Source organism: Festucalex cinctus, chromosome 13 (genome assembly GCF_051991245.1).
Source record: "Festucalex cinctus isolate MCC-2025b chromosome 13, RoL_Fcin_1.0, whole genome shotgun sequence".
Classification (NCBI taxonomy): Eukaryota; Metazoa; Chordata; class Actinopteri; order Syngnathiformes; family Syngnathidae; genus Festucalex; species Festucalex cinctus.
Window position 1 is genome coordinate 18,823,585 of NC_135423.1, and position 21,859 is coordinate 18,845,443.

At 38.1% G+C, this 21,859-nt stretch overlaps 1 protein-coding gene across 3 annotated transcripts in view; it reads left to right on the plus strand.

The window, feature by feature from the left end:
* pde2a (phosphodiesterase 2A) overlaps positions 1-21,859 on the plus strand; it is a 162,549-nt gene that overhangs the window by 41,777 nt on the left and 98,913 nt on the right. For 2 of the 3 annotated variants that reach the window (XM_077540310.1, XM_077540311.1), the window contains exon 2: positions 10,753-10,843. In XM_077540310.1, the coding sequence (XP_077396436.1) occupies positions 10,753-10,843 (91 nt within the window). Of the gene's footprint in view, positions 1-10,396; positions 10,562-10,752; positions 10,844-21,859 lie in introns of those variants that run through there. The other variant, XM_077540312.1, reaches the window with a different exon arrangement.

The window sequence follows — 21,859 nt, forward strand, 5'->3', positions numbered from 1 at the left end:
TGCTATTCTAAAAGGACACTGACATACTGTATATAAATATGTTTAAATAATTAAACAAAACTGCAAACATCAGATTTATTTCTTGCAAGAATTATTTAAAATTCACGATGGGCACCAGCATTCTCCAGCAGCTTTTCAAACTTGTTGAGAACCGCATCAACGGATTTCACAAGGAACTTTTCTAGACGGAAGACATAATTCCAAAAACTTACAAATTTCAGACAAAATAATCAAGCTGAAAAGAAAAAAAAGAACACAAATTGATTTTCCATGCATCATGGAAGATGCACAAATTGAGGAAACTTTTACAATAATAGGAATGCATTCTAAGTATTTTTAAAAAGTGAGTTACTTATCAATAACCCTGTATATACATTAAATGAAGGTCATGATTGAAGAAGAATAGATTGAATTAAAAAAAAAAAAAGATGCACTGTTATGTAATTTAAATGAGGCAAAACTGCCATGGTTTGCCCCCTTGTTGGTTTATTCGGAGTCACAGGGGACGTTCGACTTTCTTCAGAACAGCACCGCACCTTAGCGTTTGCCTCCCTCCTGGCGCGGAGGTCTGTCCTCTTCAGGTGGAGGGATCCCTCTCCTCCCACGCACGCCGATTGGCTTGCAGCTTTAATGACATGCTTGAAAATTGAAAAGATCAGATACTCTCTCCATTATTCTAATGGGAGATTCCTGCGTGCCTGGGGACCTTTTTTTAAACATGTGTCAGTCCTCTCAGGCCCTTGACATTCCACAATTTGACTTCTCTTTTATGCTGTTTATTTTGTTGACATTGGTTATCCATAATCATTACTAAAGCTGAATATTTAATGGTCATGAATCTTATTGGCAGTGACGGGGTTTAATTTTATGGTTTATTTTATTTTTTTTTATTTTTTTTTATTTTTTTATTTTTTTTGTGTATGCTGGATATCAGTCCTGTGTTTCACTTCATTTTGTCTTTTTTGCACTGGAAATCTATGCACTATTATTGCAAAAAATAAATAAAGAGATTTTGATAAAAAAAAAAACTGCCATGGTTTGGTTTGGGTTTTGTTTATGTTTTGTTTTACTTTTGTCATGGTTCAGGTTTCGTTTGGGTTTTGTCTTTATCCTCAAGTTTTTTTTAAGTTTCATCCATCATCTGTGTGTTTTTTTATTATTATTATTATTATTATTTTTTTTTTAATTTTTTTTTTATTTTTTTCCTTGTGTGCCTCCCTAGTCTTGTCAAGCATTATGTCCACCTGTGTTTTGGCCTGCCCTTCCCAATGTGTCAACCAATCAGCACCCTATGTTACTTGTGCCCAGCTGTGTCTCATTTTGTCAATTAGTGTGTGTGTATTTAGTCTCTTGTCTCCCCTCTTTCTGTGTCAATTCATTGTCATTTTCATCATGTCTTGCTGCTGGTTTTGTTCCACGTCTTGTCTCAATTTACCTGTTTGGACTTTGTTGTTTTTGTTTCTTATTTTGTAGCTCATTTTTGCCTCCTTGTTTTTGTTTATTAAACTTCTTTTTGACCCCATTCTTTGCCTCCTCGCCCTGCTTCCCTGCATTTGGGTCCACCACCACACCTCGATCGTGACAAAAACAAAAAACACACTGCTGACAAAACATATATATAAAAATATATATTTAAAACATATTGGTGTAGAGGTTGATAAAATCAAAAGTTAGAAGCTTGTTAGGTGCTGTAGCCATATTTCTCGTCTAAAAAGATACATTTTCTTCTCTCTTATTAATCTATTCATTCTGTGAGTTTCGTTCTCATCCACCATTTGTACAAAGAGTCAAGGTTGTGTTTTGCTTTGAGTGGCTAAAGCTGTTTATGAGTGTGTGACTGAGCGTGTGTCATATTTATACGTGTGTGCAACTGTGCACCCACCAGGGTCAGTGCAACGCTTTCACAGCTTCATTATGAAGCGGAAATTGTATGAAATAAATTGTTCCATGATATTTGAAACTCAGGAACATGTGCTACCATGGCAACCATTCTTAGTCATTCCTGTTTTTTTTTTATACACACACATTAAAAAAGTTAGAGCACCTATTGAAACGACTCCAGTCGTACATTCTGTTCAGTTTAACACTGCAAATTGGAAGACTGAAAAATAATGTTACTGGGCTTCTGTCTGCTTTGTAAAAACATACATATTTTTCATGTTACCTCTCAAACACAGATATCTTTTCTCTGGAAATGAAAGTAGAAAGTGGCCAAAGACTGTCAGCCTTGTGTGGGATTTCCATATTCTTTGGTTTCCTCTCACATTCCCAAAACATATTTCTTGGGTTAATTGAAGACTCTTATTTGTCCTTAGGTTTGAATGTGAGTGTGAATCATGGTTGTGTGTCCTTGCTGTCGCCGGTGCACTGCGATTTGCTGGTAACAGCTGGGACCATAATGAGGATAAGCGGTATAGATGATGGATGGATGCAACTTCGTCTTGCCACTTCTGTTTGTTATTCTCAGCCATTCAACAAGGGTGGTGCGATGTAACCTCAAATTTACGTCACAATATTGTTAGTGATATTTAAGACTCCTGCAGTGATTTCAACATGTAGGGGGCAACATTCATGATTTAATTTTTGTACAGATGTGGATGGACAACAAGGTGCAGGCTGCGTTGTTATTTTTCTTTTTTCTTTTTACCCTGAAAAGGAGTGTAAACGGATTTGGGAGTGGCAATCAGAAATGTAAAAAAAAATAACAAATAAATAAATAAAATTTATAAATAAATAAATAAAATAAATACATAAAAGGTTTTTCTGATGACCAAGTTAAATAATTTCCAATCTTTTACACCATTAATGTGACCTATCACTCGTACAACAAACTTAACATGTGCAAAATAAAATATTTCCAAAAGGGGAACTAAAAGGAGAAATAATGTGGTTGGACCATTTTTATAACTAGGGAAGAGGCCGTGTTTAGAATTAGCCAACCACATTTAAGTAGTCAGCATGCACCTGCCACCATTTAAAGTTTTGTTTCGTTATTTTTTGTATTTATTTTATTTTATTTTTTATTTTTTTTCAATGGAGTTGTACAGGTTATAGCACTGTTTCTCAGGCCTGGTCGTGTTTCCATGTCTCCAACAGCCAACACACCTGAAGATCGTTATCAGGCTTTATGCAGAGCTTGCTGCTTAGCTAATCGTTTGAAACACCTGTGCTGGCTGTGGGAGACATGGAAAATGGGCTGAATGTGGTTACTTGAAGGACTGCGGTTGAAAACCAATGGGTTTAGGTCACATTGATGGTTGAAATGATTTATTTTTGGTCTCATTGTTTTTATTTTTTAAATAAATCACAAAAAATGGGTACTTGAAGAGACTTTTTGTATCGATTGCACATAAATACTATGGGGGCCCTCGGCTGCATTGTGAAAGCAAAATCACAAAGGACCACAGAAACTTATGTTGATTTTTTTTTCTTTTCTTTTCTTTTATTCTTGGAAAATTTGGAAAAATGGCGCACAAGGGAAATTGGTGGTAAAGGTAAAAATGTTTTGAAAGTGTTTAGAAAAGTGCAGTACAGCATGCTCGGCTTCATTATTGTTGTGAAATGCCAACAAATATCTTCCATTTTATGTGGTGGTATCCTCCGTCGAATTGTTGCAATTTCCAAGACATTCAAAATGGCGGCACGTGGTAAAAAATGGTGAGAAAATTCTGAAAATAGATTTCTTTTTTGTGTTTTGAATTCCAAACTTTTGTCAAAATGGGATGGGAATGCATTAAAAAAATACAGATCATTTTAAATTAAAATATGATCATAATTCTGTGCTTAAATACAAATGAAAATAACCTCCCACTACCACCACACAAAAGTAAAGGTTAAATATTCCACCTGCACACGACAAACTGCTGAGTGGTGTGACAATCTGTCGTAGTGACAATAATGTAGTTTGACGTGAACAATTCTGAAAAGACTTGGTTCAACTAAGAGGAAGTTTAGTTTTTGTTTGCTTGCTACAGTTCTTCTGCACGTTTCTGCCACTGCGTGACTCTTCCCCAGCTATGATTTTTCACTTTATGTCAAAGGCGGCTTTGTGTTTCCCCTTTCTCCGACACTATTTTTTGCCACCCGCTCGCTCTTCCCCTTGCCAAGTGGCTTTCTTTGCCTTCGTCTCACAATCTTTAACGTCTGTACCTTTTGTCTTTGCTGGAAGTTTTCACAAAGCTCTTTCCACTTCATGTTTGTGCATGCCTTTTACTCCTTTTGGCGCCTCCTGTTGCGTAAGCGGTGACATCTATTCGCTGTTTAGCCAAGGCTATCATTTCCAGAAGGTTCACCAACTGGCAGGATCTGGACCCCCGCTTGCAACCTTCAACATCTCATTATCAGCTTTACCGTCGTTCTCGCCTGTCTCTAGCCTCGCCAAGCAATCTGTATTTCACTCTGTGTCCTTTCCATTTTTATGGCTAATTCTTTTCACTGCCCACCTTTGACATGAGTAGCAATGAGCAAGTAAATACCTAAAGGAAGTATGCTCGGGTGTGCATGTGTGTGCGTGCTTGTTGGGTAGCACATCAGGAAGGAAGCAGCTCCTTCGGAGAGGAAGAGTCAAAGAGGATCTTTCGTAATCAAACACAATCACATCTCCATACTTTTTAGCTATATGAATATGCTGTAGTCAAACTGTATGTGTTTTAATTGCATGTATAAAACAATATGTAGTGAATGCAAACTGCACCAGCCACTAACCGAGAGCATGTTTCACATCCTCGCAAGACAAATGCTTTTCCAACACATTCAACATTATATACACTGTATATTATACAGTATAGGTAATCTTCTGTTGAAAACAGACTTCCATTACAACAACGCTGACACAATTTGATTTTATACGTAAACTGGAATACACCATAGTTTTTTTCACTAAGGTAGTAAAGTCATAATTGTAGTAATATTTGTAATAAATAAATAAACTGTTTGGCTATCAAAATCACAAATTCAAAAATACCAATTCCTCACCTTTATGCTTAAAAAAATAATCATCTCAAAATTAGTTAATTGTGCCAAGTCTGTAACCACAAAATTGCAATTAAGGACTAGGGACAATTAAGGACAATTAATCAAATTCAAATTGGCATCACAATTATAGTAGAATGCAATTCTCAAATTGCAAAGGCCTCAACATTTTTGGTCAGTTGGTAGGCTAGATTTTTGATACATAAATGAATATTTTATTGATCTAGTGTCTAGATAATTTTAACGCTTAAGAATCGCATGAAAAATGGAAAGTTGAAGAAAAAAACGCCATAGATTTGTTTGCATTGTTGTTCTCTGACTGATGACATACTGACTTGTGTTTACACCACACGTTTGGTAGATTTGTTCATTTGCCTTTATTTTAGTCTAAACCCAACATATAAAAATATATTATTTAGTGTAGTACAGATTAATGTATTACTTGTTTGTTAAAACAATACATGGGAATGGGACCTTGTAAATATAATCCATCACGTTATATCACACTCAGTATTCAGGGAGGGTTCACAATTAGATCATTTTTCAAAAATTTTCAGCCCCGTGTACCAAATTAATGTTTGACCAAATATCTCATACCAACAAGCATGCACAATACTATAGTGATCTCAATCCCACATAATTAAAATTGCTGACTGTTAAACTCATAGAGTGTGAATGAAAATGTAAATGATTGTCCTTCTTCAAATATCATCCCTACGATTGGCTGGTAATCTGTCAACTGACACACGCTTCACCTTCCTTGAACAAAATAAACAGCATAGAAAATGTTTGAATTGGCAACCAGGTATTTTCTGTCCTTTTGAGTACTTTGCCTGTGATTGACAGCCCTTAAAGTCAAACCTGACCTGGACCAGGTTGACTTCACGGTCACTAACATCCCAATGGTGTGATCATATTACACATCCAGCTGAGCATACTGTATCTCCATTTTGCTGCTGGAAGCATATATAGTCAACTTGTCTTGTTATATTCTGCGATGTCTTAATGAGTTCCTGTGAACTGAGAGTTTTTATGGCACCTGAGTGTCCATTGTGACAGAAAAAATACGGAGCTAATGTTTGAATACTCACACTGTGAGGCATTTACATGCACACGAGATACAAGTCATGATTTATTTTTATTTTTTTTAAGGACAAATTCTATGCATATGGTCTAATTTGTGCCCTTGAAGGTCTGCACTCTCCTGAGTTTTGTTCTGGCTGAGTTGGCAGCACCCGTGTACTTTTGTAAATGACCAGATGTAACACGCGTGCGTTTATGTAGGGCGTGTCTTCGTTGCTTTCCTGTTTTTTTACTCCTTGTTTTGTTGAAGGAAATACATGATCTGCAACAATAAGGTAAAGTCATTTGCACTCCTCTCGCTGCAGTACAGAGGTGCAAGGCTCTTTAATTTGGATAGGACATAGATTACTATTATTATTTTAGTAGTAGCAGTAGAGGTAGCATTATTCGGTCCTCCACAAGCCTCCTTGTTTATGTCTATGATGCAAAATATTCTAGACCTGACTCTCTCACTGCACTCCTGCCCATGTTCTTCTGCTTCTTCTCTGCGACTTCTTCGGCTCTTTAGGCAGTAGAAGCGTCTTCCCAGACGCACATTACTCATCAAGGTGAACAGACTTCTGTCACAGCCACCTGAAGATGGGCTCCACTCTCCAATTTCAGAGGAGGCTCTCTTCAGATTTGTTTTTCTTTCAAGCAGGGATGAGCTGCGTCAGAGAGAATCTAATAAGCCACGGAGGATTGGCTTTCAACAGTATATAAGCGGCCCAATTCATTTTAAATTTCATTTTGAGTGTGGCAGTGTGACTGTCACCTGAAATATACTGATGAGTAGATGAAATTCAACTCCAGGCATACATGCACAGCCCAATGTTTGACAAAGTTGGAATAACATACAGTCAAACTTTTGAGTAGTGATGTTAAAACGAAGCTTCATGAACCACTTGTGATAAACTGCAAGTGCAGTGAAAATTGATCAAACTTCCACTGTATCTTTAAACCAAGGGCACCATCTAGTGGAGTAAAAAACTCGGAAGTGGTTCATGAAGCTTCATTTTCCTATCACTACTTCTGAGCTTGACCACATTCTTTTCCATGGTGCTGGTTGACCACTTAATTGTATTTAGAAACAGTTTTCCCATTATTTCCAATGGGAAAAATGATGATTGGCTGGGTCGATTATTGGTGCAGATGATATTAAATATTTTGGCAAATATCGGCATCAGCCATTAAAAAAAAAGATCCATTTTAATTTGTGTTAACATCAGGGAACTATTTATTTACATTTTCATTTAACTTTGTACGATATGTTGCTGATGCTAGGAACTCTCTGTACCATCTATTTTTATCCATCCATCCATCCATCCATCCATCCATCCATCCATCCATCCATCCATCCATCCATCCATCCATCCATCCATCCATCCATCCATTTTCTGTACCGCTTATTCCTCACAAGGGTCGCGGGGGGTGCTGGCGCCTATCTCAGCTGGCTCTGGGCAGTAGGCGGGGGACACCCTGGACTGGTTGCCAGCCAATCGCAGGGCACACAGAGAAGACAACCACCATCTGTTTTTATTTGAAATTAAAACTAAGACGCTGGTCAGTGAAAATGTGACATTTTTGAAATTTTGGAAAATTGTATTTCCTGTAGAGAACAATAGGAATTGGGAAGCTATTTACGTGTTTGTTTTCATTGAACTTTTTAAGACATGCCACTGACAATGCAAGCTCCCTGAACCTTTTGTTAGAATTTTAAACCAAATGTATACTGTCTAAGATTTAAAACAAACAAACAAAAAATTTACATTTTTCAAACTTAAAAGGTTAGTTATTCAATAAACATATGCTAAAAAAAAAACATTTTGACAAAGTTAAGTGTTGGAGTTTGTATTTTATTTTTTATTTTTTTTTACACCAATATTTTCCTTATTAGTCAAAATGAGTATCGGCTCCAAATATCGGTTTGCAGGTTCCTTGAATAATCGGCATCAGTGTCTGCCTTGGAAACAAAACAAACAAACATAAATAGTAATACACCGTTTTTTGTTTGTTTGTTTGTTTGTTTTTTGTTTTTTAATCACTTATCCATTGTTGTGAAACTACATAAACACAAACTTCCACCGAAAACAAAAACTCAAATGTTATTTACGGTACCTGAAATCTACTTCCATAATGAATTTGGAACAAATGTAAATTGCAGCGGAATGCTGTATTTTGACAAGGACTTCAACAAACGAACTTATTGTTCTTGGGATGAGACTGAGTGCATCAAGCTGCTGTTAATATAGCTCCGCCATTATGTAGATTAGCCCTTTTCCCCTGAGTGCACATTCACCATTTAGAGCTTTCACTCACACAAATGCACTTTCTATCACTGTTTTGTGCGTGCTACTCGAGTCGTGACAAACACGCATTTGTCATGACATCTTCCTTTAGTTCAACTTATGCACGCCTAGCCCGCCCCCTGACACGCACTAACAGAACAAGGTTATTCCATGTTTTTCAGGTCCATGCTAATTATGGTCTACTGCACTGTGGTTATGGTATTGTGTGAGTGAGTGAGTGAGTACTGGGTGGGACTGTGTGTGTGTTGATTGTATTTGAGCAGTAAAAGTCAGCCGCTTTAATGGAAAACTTTTGATCAATACTCTCTTCAGATGAACCGCCCAGTATTTGAGTCCTAAGTGAGTGTGTTTAAAGGTCCAAGGTTAGATGAAGATGGACACAAAGGCTCTTTATGCAGGCATGCTGCTTCTTTAGATATGTGTGTGTGCAGTTGTGCACGCTATCAGTGGTAAACAAGGTGCAGGATTGAGACAATGAAGTAAGTGCAACACTGATTAGCTCTGTATTTATCTTACTGCTTGAAGCCAACACTTGCCAATACACACTGCTCTCCTGGAATAACATTTCAGAAAGAAGCAGACAAACATTCTCACCTCTTCAGAACGTTGTAGCTCAGGTTATGGCCAAAACAAAAAGAGATCAGAACATATTACTCCAGTCCTTAAGGCTTTTACACTGCCTCTCAGTCAGCTGTAGAGCAGATTTTGAAATTCTGCTACTGGTCTATAAATCACTGAATGGTTTGGGTCCTGAATACATTAAAGAAATGCTGATTGAATGTAAACCCAGTATGGCGCTCAGTTCTGCCTACTCTGGTCAATTAGTGGAACCCAGAGTTCAAAGTAAACATAGCGAAGCTGCATTTAGCAGTTATGATGTGCACAAAACATCCTTTGTTTAGGGTATTCGAAACATTTTAAATCTATTTTTTTTTAAATTATTTTAAAAAACTACCCTTATTTCTTTACTCTTGTGTTTTTGAACTTTTCTGCTTGTGTTTTAACCGTGCCATTGTATGTTCTTTTAGTTATTTTTGTAAACTACTTTTGTTTTCTCTACGTTGTGTTTGTTGATGCTTGTAAGTGTTGTGTCATTGCTTGTGCAAAACTCCATCAAGGGGGGCGCGTTTGACCTCGGGGAACATGCTTTTTTATTTTTTTATTTTATTTTTATTTTTTTAATGTCCTAGAATAAAGTGCAATTGCACCTCCACTACATTAGGGGGCAGTGGCGCGCTCATTATTGGCAGCGTGTGGGCAGGGAGCATTCTCTCGGTGGCGTAGGGGTTTTGTTTGCACTGAGCATGTACGCTTTGCACACAGCAAAAAAAATAAAAAAAACAGCACAGATTATTTTATATATTTTTGTTTTGCAGGTTAATGTTTTTTTTTTTTTTTTAATATTGTTGGGTATAATGTTGGTGATCAGTTTGAATGCATTATTATTTATTGATTTTATGTAATCTTATTTTTCCATATCATATGGTTTGACATGGTCAGTCAAAAAATGTTTATAGTTTAATTAAGGATTTAATTGTATTTTTGAATTTCAGATGCACTTTAAATCTTTTCTGCTACAGTTAATAAAGTGACCAAGTTAATAAAGCTATTCTATTCTCTTATACGTTAATACGGATACGGTGTTATGCAGAGGTGTGCTTATAACACTTTTATAGACAAATGATACTATTTATAGTTGCGGGGGGGGGGGGGGGGGGGGGGGGCGAGGTTTTCTTCTTTGGGGCATGACAGAAAATAATTGAGAAGCACTGCACTAAAGCAATATTATCCAAAAAAACATATTTATATTCATAGAACATATTGTCGAGAATTGTTTTTTTGGTGCCGACTTCCTCTTGAAGGAACCAATGTCAGACTACTGTTCAGTGAAGTTCCTATGTGTGTTCATGGGTATCCTGCTGGAAAAACCAACAAGAAAGTGAAACACGGGGCAGGCTGATGGAGGCAGTAAGACCCTGAGGATGAGCAGAGCGAGAGGGGTGGGAGGAGGGGAGAGGAGGAGGAGGAGAGAGCTCGTTCACTCTGCGAGCCGCAGCTCGTGGTGTCAGCGTACCAGTGTGTGTCCCAGCCCTCCGCTGCGAGTGCGTGCATCACCGCGTCGCCGTGTGCGCCAATGCGCGTGTGAACCCGGCGCTCTCTCTGCGTACGACAGGTGGCGATGACATGACCGCGTTGGAGAGGAAGAAAGGGAAGGACCTGTAAGGGCTTAACATGCATACCTTTTACCTTCAATTCCCCTACACACGTGCTTAAATTCCAGCATTCCTCCGCTCAGAAGTTACTAGATTAGTGTGTGTGTGAGTTGTTTTGACAGCAGCGGTGACTCCATGACAAAAGTGAGGGGGGGAAAAATGCACGCGTCCTGACTTTTCTTTTCTGATCCCTGCAGACGAGGTCAGCAAGTGTTACTGCGTCCAGAGGAGAGTTCAGCTCCGAGCCTGACAAGCAGACAGTCCACCACGTTTCCTGAACAGGTCCAGGTAAGAGCGCAAATCTTCCTCTCACATGACTCGTACGTCTCAAAACAGGAACTCAAAACAGGATGCCACTTTCGCTCTTATCCAGTCTGTCACAATCACAGGTAGATTATGAAACACGGCTTTAGGAAATCTGTTGCAATGTCGCGCACATACGCAGCTGGTTCATTTGCTGAGTGCCAAACTTTTTCTCCGTAGAAGGTAAGTTGGAGCTGCTGTGGGTTGCAGCCTTATTCCCTCGATTCTTATCACTTGCATTGTGTGTGTGCGTGAGTGAGAAAGTGTTTGCATGTGTGGTTGTGCTTGACAACCAGCTGTAAGTGTGCAGATGAAATTCATTTAAGACACAATGTTCGTAAATATGAGAGGAAGGAAATTAAAACCAGTTTGTCCATTCAAAACTCTGGAATACAAGCACCATCTTTTATTTTTCGGGTTGTCGATGTGTGTCGTGGGTGATGCGGCACGTCTCAGTGGTAGAGCGGTCATCTTGCAAACCTGAGTTTATGGATTCGATCCCAGGCCATTTTGACCATTTCAATGTATTCTTGAGCAAGATACTGAGCCCCCAATAAGTGTTAATTTTATAAGACATTTTTAAATTTAGTCTCAGTTTTAATGCTGTTTCAATCATGCTCGTTAGTTTTTGTAATAGTCAACCGCATCCTGTTTTTTTTTTTTTTTTTTTTTAGTAAGCCTTTAGTCGACTAACCTTGCTCTTGCGAGATGAAATCTTGCGATATTTGTGAGTTCACAAACCCTGGAGAATACATCTTGTACCTTCCCGCTGATAACCGCCGTTTGTGTTCGGACCAATCACAGAGCGACGTTGTGTTTGGGGGCAGGATATGCAACTGTGACGAAACCAGGAAGCCAGCGCCAACACAGGGGCTAACAAACAAACAAACAAACCCAACATGGACGAATGGATGCTGCAATTAATTCTTTTCTCGCAGAATTACTCACCGTTTCCTTGTTGAATGTTGAACAGCCAGAGGCGCTTCGTGCATTTCTCGCTGTTAAGATGTTCGTGCTTTTCCCCCCTTCGGCAAGAACCATGGCCTTGTTTTGTTAAAACAAATGTGTAGAATGACACATCGTCCAATCAGCTCGACTTATTGTACAGAATGTCCCGACTTCTCCCGACCAAATTACTGTGGAGAGACACCAGATAGATATTGCGGATAATTTTATTCATCTAGGTTTACTCAACAAAAACTATAAACATTTTAGTCTAATTTTAGTCAGGACAATCATTGAACCTCTTTATATATATATATATATATATATATTTGTCAGCAGATAATGTTGAACATTTCAGATCTAAAACTATTTCACATAAAATTTTCTCTCATCTTTTTAATGAAACACAATTACAAGCGGCTTCTATGGCTCCATGCTATGAGCTAGTAAATTAGCAAGCATTAGTTTGCGGTCAGATTAACATTATTGTTGGAACGTTATAGCAGTTGGATTATGTTACGTTATAACTATAATTTACTCTTTTTTTTTTTCTTTTTTTTTTAAACCTTTTCACGATAAACCCACCTCCTGTCTGTCCCATGTGTTTGTGCATGTTTTATTCACTAGCTGCAGATTTGAAAGGGGGTGTGTCACAGTGACAGATTAGCAGAGACAGGATTTTACAAAAATTCTACAATTTTCATCTCGTCTTTGTTCACGAGCTAAATTGTCCATATATGTTAGTCCAGTTTTTATTAAATGAAGTACATTTTCATCTCGTCTTCTTTAGTTGACGAAAATGCATACTGATTTAGTCCCAGTTATTGTTTATTAATGAGGTCTAATCTAGTCTAGCTTTGTGTTGATGAAATTATTTTTGTTTAGTTTTCGTTAACGAAATTAACACTAACCCCCAGTTACTCCTGATGCCGTGTCATCAGTGCGTGAATGAGTCGTCAAAAAATGTCAAGCACTTTGAGGGTCTTGTAAGGTGGAAAAGCACTATATAAATGAAGTACCTTTGACCATACAGTTTAATTCTCCCACCCCTTCCCCAACGCTCACATTTCAGCAAGCATCATCTGCATGATGATTATGTTTGGTGTCAGCGTATGCAACAAGTGTGTGTTTGCATCTGTAATTCAAATGAAAAGAAGCTTTAATGAAAATTGATTGGCTGCCCATGTGGACCTGCTCCCCACACTCAGCGAGACGCACACACTTCATTCACACACGAGCGATACAACACGATTGTTACCGTACTTAACTTTATGGGTGTCCCGTGTATCGCAACACATTTACCACCTACCCACTCTTGCCGCTTTCCTGTAAAGTTAGTTTGGCGCTGTATTTATTTGATTTACTTAACCTTTATTTGAGCAGCCAAGTGTGCCCGTGTGTGTGCCCCTGTTGAGGTATGTGTGTAACGTTGCTATCTGTGGTTTCTGTGCTGTCGTGAGTCAGCCTTCCGCATGCGTATATCCACAGCCAGCCAGGCGATGACGTTTAAAACCTTGTTTAACAGCATTCCGGTTTTGGCTCATTGCTAAGGTGTCACCATGACGTGAAATCCTTGGAAGCGCCTGCTGACTCACAAGCAGCGCCACCTGTTGGTGTCGCCCGAGTGACTTGCACATGTTCAGGTCTGAGAGCTGCGTAATTAGGGATTAATTTTTGGAAACTATTGCAGTCATGCCCTTTTAGATACAAGTGAAAATGACAGATGTGCATGGATGTGGGTCAGTGGTGCATTGTGGCCCACGTGAAGGTTTTGACAGTGTGAGTGCGTGTGCACACTGTATGTACTGTTGGTTGTACACATTTTACATGAGCACTTGAAGCAATGAGGCAGCAAAAGCAGCAGGTTAATCTCTTCTCAGCCTTCAGCAGAACAGATGTGGGGATTAATTTATCAGGGCTTACATGCTGGTGTGTGAGCTGGAGGCTGAAATTCAGTAAGATAAATGTTTGTATGTTATCATTGGGCTGGAAATTATGGATACAGTGGAACCTCGATTTGACTAACAGGAGAAGGGGTTGTCCATTAGAGCTGTTATTCCGTTAAATGGACGTATATTTTTCTGTGCCCAAAAATGTCCAGTACAGCATGAAATTATTCTAAATAAATATGAAAAAAAAAAAGCATAGTTTATCCGAAATTACCTTCCTGGTGCTTGCAGGGTTATATCGCAGAGGTGGTCATGTTCAAGAGGCACAACGTTAATGTTAATGAGTTTCCTTTTTCCCCCACCTCTGTTACTACTGGATTGCCATTGTAGAGAAGGGCTTGGCAAAAAATTAACTGCATACTGAATGAGTGCTAGCAAGTTTGAGAGATGTGTACACAAGCCTTAGATATGAATAGGTGGAAACCAAACTGACACGAGGTGCGGAATTTGGACCCAAAAGCAGACAAAACACGGGGAATAAAACAGAATTGAAAAATAGAGGGTATTCGACAAAAATACAAAGTGACAACAGAGAACAGGGCTTTAGAGAAACCTGGACCTAATGAGAAAATACAAAAGTATGACTCCAGCTAGGACGATGCTCAATTCTATACAACAGAATAAAGGTCTATGTGGCAGAATAAAAATGGCAAATACAGGACCAAATGAACAGTCACAACAAAAACACTCCTTTTGAGCTGCGCCGATGCTAAAGCTAATGCTAAGTTAATGTTTATGCCCTTTTCTGGGACAGTCATCCCTGCCAAGATGGCCACCATGTATGTCCATGCATTGCCTTCAGTGGCAAAGTCACCCTTACCAACATGGCCGCCATATAGACATATCTGTTCGCCTGCTCTAGTCTACTGTACATTTGTGACAACAGCAACGTAACCTGAAAATAAGTGTCCAGCCTATTTCCGTTGATTGCGCCATAGCCTCAGTAAATAATAACTCCAGCCAATTCTGACTGCACACTCTTTTCTGTGTTTTTTGAAGTTCCACTGTACTTTTTAAGAATAATTGTTGATCGTAATGACTCGCTAATTCTGTTTTAATCAAGATTAGTGTTGTCAGGTGATTACATTTTTTAAAACTAATTCATTGCATAATTTTCCGTAATTAATCGCAATTCATCAAATTTTTACAATTCCCACTTCTGCTTCTACTGTATTCTACAAAGCTTGTAGCAGATATTTACTTTTAGAATTAATGTAAAATCATCAATTACAAAGTATATTTAGAATCCAAGGCTGTTGTACTGTTTCTTTGTTCCTTGAATAGAATTCTTCTCCTGTAAAATATGAACAAAACGATCAAAACATTCATAAATTTACAGGCATCCTTTTTCTCATAGAAACAATTCTCAAAACAGGTTTATTTGTGCCCACAACCAGCAGACTCCAGAAGTACAGTTTATGGTCCATAACAGGAAGTAAATAAAACTGAGTTTAAAAAAAACAATATGCTTTAAAGAATTTAAAACGCTTTCATCTTAACAGCCCTACTGAAGATATAATTTAAAGAAAGATCACAAGGATCCGCTCCTGGGAGGTTTTCTTGCCCGATTGACACAGACTTATTGGTTAAATGTAAGAAATCAAATGATGATGCAAATGTGCAAGCGAATTAACTAACGATTTTCTGTGTCACTTGTAGCATCGTATTATCAAGAGAGTGTGGTGAGAGTGAGACAGCGTGCTGCCAAACAACGTCATTTCAAATTTGCTTTCAGGAGGATGTGTTTCATGCATACAAATGAAATTGCAACTTTCCATGAGCAAAAGCTTCTACGGCTGTTGATATTGTGCTTGTTATCTATGTTCATAGTGATGCTCTTTTTTCCTGGCCTCTTGATGAATGGCATAGAAATGTTTGCCAGTGAATATGTTTATTACTCTACGAGAATTATACTGACTTGAGACATTATTATTTTTATTTATTTCATTTAGTTCCAAGGAGGGCTTCCTTTTATGCATCACTCAAAACTAAAACTGGGATGAATACTAACCATGAAAGGTTTATCAAAATGGAATTCATCTTTGTGTTGGTTTGTGTTTTACTGCAGTAAATAGACAGTCTTTCTGGATGTGTTTCTGTTCGATCAAGTAACGGAACGTATCCAAGTTTTACACATAACATAAGGAGCACAATTTTTAGTTGCAAATTCAAAACTGATCTCAGTTAAGTTTTGAGCTATAGCATCCCTGTTTTCTGGAACAATATGAAATAAATGTGTAAATCTCTAAAATTGAATTCTGGTAAGCTTGGAAATCTATAGTGATAGAATTTATCCACATCTCTTACTGTACAGTCTCAATTGTGACTGCACAAACAAGTTGCCACATAATCGGCTCTTCTTACTACAGCTAATCAGTGGAATTTCGTGCATCTGGTGGGTGAGCTGTGGGGAAAAAAACTTGACATGCAAGGAAAAAAAAATGCAGTTTTGGAAACAGCACACCAATTTTAGTTTTAATCAGCGTAAAAACTAATTCAACAGTTTTTGTTTTTTTTGTGTCAAATTATTCCCCAGTGTAATTTTAGCTAGGTTTTGTCAATGGATAAACATCTAAAATTATTCATTTTTTTATGGAAGGTAAGGAAAATTAGGAATGAAAACATCAGCCGAAAACTATATTTATCTGATTAGAATGGTATTTATTTTGGATAATCACTCTTGCACACTGATTTGTGCACAAATCTTTACTGTTTCTCTACATTTTCCTAGCCGATTACATAAAAGGTTAAGTCGTGTCATCTGCCTTTGCAGTCTGATGAATAAGAAGTGGTTCATTGTCTTCATCAAGGGAAAAAAACAGAAGGAAGACAAACAGGATACGGCTCAAATGTATCCTGGTAAGCTTGGAAATCTATAGTGATAGAATTTATCCACATCTCTTACTGTACAGTCTCAATTGTGACTGCACAAACAAGCACTGGAGTTCATTGTTGCCCTGAAGATCAAAATACAGAAAATGTTGAAGCCTTCATGAAACGCACAACCCAGCATCATGTTGATCATGTGTGTGAAGCACTTTCATTTCTGCTTTTGATTCGAAAAAAGGACACAGGGGTATTTTTTTCCATTAAATCGTGCGTGAAATAATAAAATAAAATCTGCATTTGTTTTTCCACAATGGTATTAAAACATTTCTGCATATACAGCATGTAACAATGTGAGTTAGCAATCAGAAAATGCAAGGATTTTTTTTTTCTTGCACATGCGTCTTTGACGTTAAGGGGTTTACCCATTTGACAGGTTCACTTATGATCCTCACGAGCACTCGACAGCAATTTCAGTAAATTATCACCCACTTGTGTAATGTAGGCATTGAACACCTTGGTGCAGAAAACGCAGCCTGCTGTGCTTTCCAAGTAGTAAATAGAAAAATTGTCAAAACTATAACAGCACTCAGTAGAGTTGATTGTTAGCAAAAGTGGATTAAAAAAATATGGAGTGCTGTGTTTGTTTGTGTGGCCATACAAACTGCTAACAGTCAGTTAACTCCTTGTCAAGCCCAACATTAAAAGTCATAAGTGAACACAAACTAACCCATAAACTGTGGTACATGGACAAGGAAGGGGCTGTGCCATTATTTTTGCTGCCCTAGTAGTGACACAAAGAGCAAACATTTATCAAGGTGAGGTTTTCGCAAGGCGTTCTATGCCTGATGATTTGGTGCTACGCAGCCAGCATTGTGGCATTCTGTGCCGCAAGGTTCGAAACAATGAAAAGAATTTTACACAAGTAGACACCCATGGCTTTGCTTGCCATGACTCTTTGAAACAACATTCTGATGAATGACTGCTGACACAAGGGCACCTTCAATTCACAGCGAACCTCGAAGGATATTAGAGGGTTTGTGGGTATTGCATATGCGTAGTTATGTGCATTATTATTGTACATAGTGTGTGCGTGTGTGTGTGTCATTGTTGGTGTTTTGTCTTTAATAAGTAGACTATTATTCAGAGCATCTGCAATTTATTTTGAGTGGATCCCTGTGGGATATTGAGTGATATTTGTCTCTTTCCTACTCTATAAAATTGATGTATCTGGTGTGGGGTTTTGTCTGTTCGCTTCATTTCAAGACGGTGAAGTGTGCATCAGACCGAATTCACACTTCCACAATGGCAAAAAACATGACACATTTGCTAATGTACTATACATACAAAGAATGAGAGAGACACTAAAAAGAAACACATGCTGGTGAGCCGTTCTCACAGCAGTTCTGTCGTATACAAGCAAGCATGTTGTTTGGTCTAAAACATTAATACACGATGGATAATTTCACCTTTTATTTTTTATTTTATAGCTTCACCTACTTACTTTTATATTGTTCAGAAGAATATACAGTAATATACAGTGCATACTGAAATCTTCAAAAAGTGTAAAATTGGCAAAGGAGTTCACACAATCCCAAACAGACAGCAGACAAGATCTTCTTTTATATGTGGCTGTGGACCCAAAATGGTGATTTTTTTTTTTTGCGATATAATACAAAGTGTTGGAATGATTCAAACATGAAAACAAATACAACTGTTGTAGAAACTAGTGTATAGAACTGATGTGGGCGGCCTTCCCACACTCTTTAAATAAAGAGTCCATCTTCTTCACTTCACCAAGGCCAAGTCGGCAGTGCAGAGGCAGAATGAGTAATACAGCATCTATCTATCTATCTATCTATCTATCTATCTATCTATCTATCTATCTATCTATCTATCTATCTATCTATCTATCTATCTATCTATCTATCTATCTCTAAAATGATCAACACTATAAATTGGATGTTCGTTTTTGGGCTATTATCTGGCTGCTCCATTTAATTTTTCCGCCTTTCTATTGTAATAATAAAATTACTGAATGTTGAATAGAGGGTGGAATAAAAGGCATAGAAGAAAAGAACCGGGGAAGTGGTTGAAAAGAACCTCAAGAGAGGCTGATGTCTGTATGTGATTTCCCCAGGGGACTGCACTAAAAGAAAGGGGGCGGTTGGGGGGGGTGGGGGTCTTTCCTTTTTTTGTGTCCAAACTCACACTGCTCTCACCTACAGTTTCATCCACTGTGCCGCCGAGTATTTACCATGCATTGTTTACATGCTTGGGGAATGAAAATGTGGTGTGTGTTTTAAGTTTTGTGTCCCTTTGATAGACGTTGATTGTCTAGCTCACTTACACCAATAACAAAGATCACGGTCCACTTCAATCTGCACTCCAACTCACACCTGAAATGTTCCATAGGCTGAGAGGTCAGCATGGCTCTGGTTTATTATATACCTTTTAGTCTAAAAGCTCAACTGTGCCAGTGGGGACATCAAGACATGTGCAGTAAGTGGCTTTTAGACATCCCAGTGGACAAACTGACAGTAAACTGGGAAAAGGGAAATATGAGCCTCCTTACAGCTGCATGTGCATTCAATATACTGTACATACAGCTTTCATAAACCTCCCCCAAGAAGTAAAACATCAAAACTCTTGTTTCTATCACGTCTGTTTTGCCATGTTTGGATAGCGACATTAAGTGACCCCGTAGTTAGAAGGCTGCTTCATAAATTGTAAGCCCTCTAATTAAGACATTTGGATCCTCTCAGTTTCACTTTGTAAAACCACATCAGAAACATCCAAGCTTTCAACGCGGCCGACTCTTGACTGCGAGAGACACGATAGGCTTGAGTACTCACTGTCCAAGTCACGTTAACGCTCCAGATTTCCCTTCAGTAGAAACACACCCGTGATAAGAATATGTATATATATATATTCACAATTAAGCATCTCATGCTCGGCATTTCGTTCTCATCCCTGCTTGTCCAGTAGCTCTCACCCCACCTGTCACTGGTTTGCACAGTTCCCTTTTTTGAATCTGAAAGAAAATGAATCATTTGCCATACCCTCAATAGTCTGACGAATTTTACTTTATTTTTTTACTTGTATTCCCTAAAGCAACACTCAGGAACTTTATGTTGATTACGGTGGCGCCATACGGACAAAAGCGGTAAAGTTATGCCTGAAGTAAGACCACATTTCCCATGAGGACAAGCGCATTGCGTCGTTTTTGAGCTCACATCAATGAGTGAAAAATGGACCAATGTTGATCCTTGACTGTCCTTTTATCCGGGTAGCTTACCTTTTTTTCTTTTTTGTCTCCTCAGACAAAACTTTTCTGTCAGTTTGCAGCTTCTGCCATGGAAGCAGTAATCGTGCGTCGACATTCAAACTGACTTCCGTCTTTGTAACGAATGGGGAAAGGGGGAAGTGACATATGTTGTAAAGCAGTCAGCGCATTTGTAGTTTTTTATGTGACAGTGTTCTTACCATCCTCCTCAAAGTTGCTTAGTGCCAGTAAAAAAAAAAAAAAAATGATACAGATCCATCAGGCCATGGCTAAGGTACCATTCAACTAGTTTTAAGTCGATGTTTCATCAGAAGAGTTGTGACAATATTGTATTAAGTTTGAAAAGTTCCTTAGTATTACTTTAATGTAACAAAAAAATAAAAATGACCCCGACATCACACTTTTTTTTTTTTTTTTTTTGGCTGGGGGAGGGGGGTTAGTAAGTTATTTAATGATATTTTAGTTTCCCAAAAGACACACTGAAACCACATATTTTTAGAAGGTTTATTTCCCAATTACATTAAGTAGTTGATTTGTGGAAAAATATTAATGTAACCATATTTGGACAACAACAATATATTCTTAACTTTTCGTCACCATTTGACTAAGATTCTTTTATTCTTATTCACCATCCCTATTTATCCAGTTTTGGGACCAGCACTGAGTAGGGCTGGCTTGCCCCTCCCAGAGGCTCATTGAAGTGACAGCACCTGGTATTTCAACCTGGTCTCCTATCCAATTAACCGTGCCTGACCTTGATTAAACTCCAAGATCTGATTCTTGTTTGACTGAGAATTGACCTGAAACATATTTTTTTCGCCTTTCCAAGACATTTCGGACAATTGTATGCTTTCAACTTGTCTGTGTTAAAACATATCATATGTTGTGAGTAGTCATCATAGTTTGAATGATGGGTTAGGACACCTGCCACAAGTGCAGCGAGGCATCAGAGTTTGAGCTGGATAAAGGTTTCTCATCAGATGAACTCAAGCAGTAAGAAAGCATTTTAAAGTGTTTGGATAAGGATTTATTGCCTACAATTGTAGCTGCTGTCACCCGCAGTGTTGATACAAGAGCTGCAATGTTCTGATGGCTGTATCAACAATGGCACACATTTGTATTGTTGAAAACGGAAGGTGACAGCATGACCTACCCGACTTGATCCTTTTTCTTCTAGTCTAGTGCACTTTTTTTTTTTTATAGATATTCTTCCATTGTAAAATAAGCACTTTTTTTCATTTTGAAATTTAGGTTAGGTTGTTGGAAATTGTGGTTTTCAGTCGCAGTAGCAAAGGTTAAAGCACTATCACAAAAGGAAATTTGATCTTATGTCTTCATAGATATGTTTGGTGGTGATGATGCTCTTTTTCAGCTTATTTAGTGATGTGGGTTCGCTACTTGCAACAAGTTGAGGGGTACCTTTACAGCTGTATGTGTAAGAACAATTGAAGAGAAGAGATCTGCCCTGATTGTTGTGGTTACCTGTAAATAGATTCTAATGGCTTGCTTGTGTGTTTTTGTCCATGTCAACAAATGTTCCTAAACGGTAACAGTGATCAGGCCTTTTGTCATGTCTTCTTTCAGTGGCTAGTTTGAAGTTTGGAGCTGCTGAGCCGCTCGACAGCCGTGTAGAACAGAATGTGTGCCTAATGTGTCAATGAGCACTGCTTGCTTTCCATGCTCTGTCCATCTGTTCATTCCGGGTCCGAGCTCAACTCAACTAGTCAGGAGTACAAGTTTAAAAAAAAAAAAAAAAAAAAAAAAAAAAAAATCTTGTTCACATGTTGCATATTATTTCTCTCATTGTATCACACACCAATGGATAAAAGATTGTTTTTCACTGGGTGGTGTACATTAAATATTAGCAAACTTTACTCTAGATAAATATATATTTGTATGTAACAAATACATACTTTAGCAAAATGGCCATGTATCCTAAAACATGTGTAGCTGGTTTTGAAATACACACACAAAAATGTTTTTTTCATTGCAGTA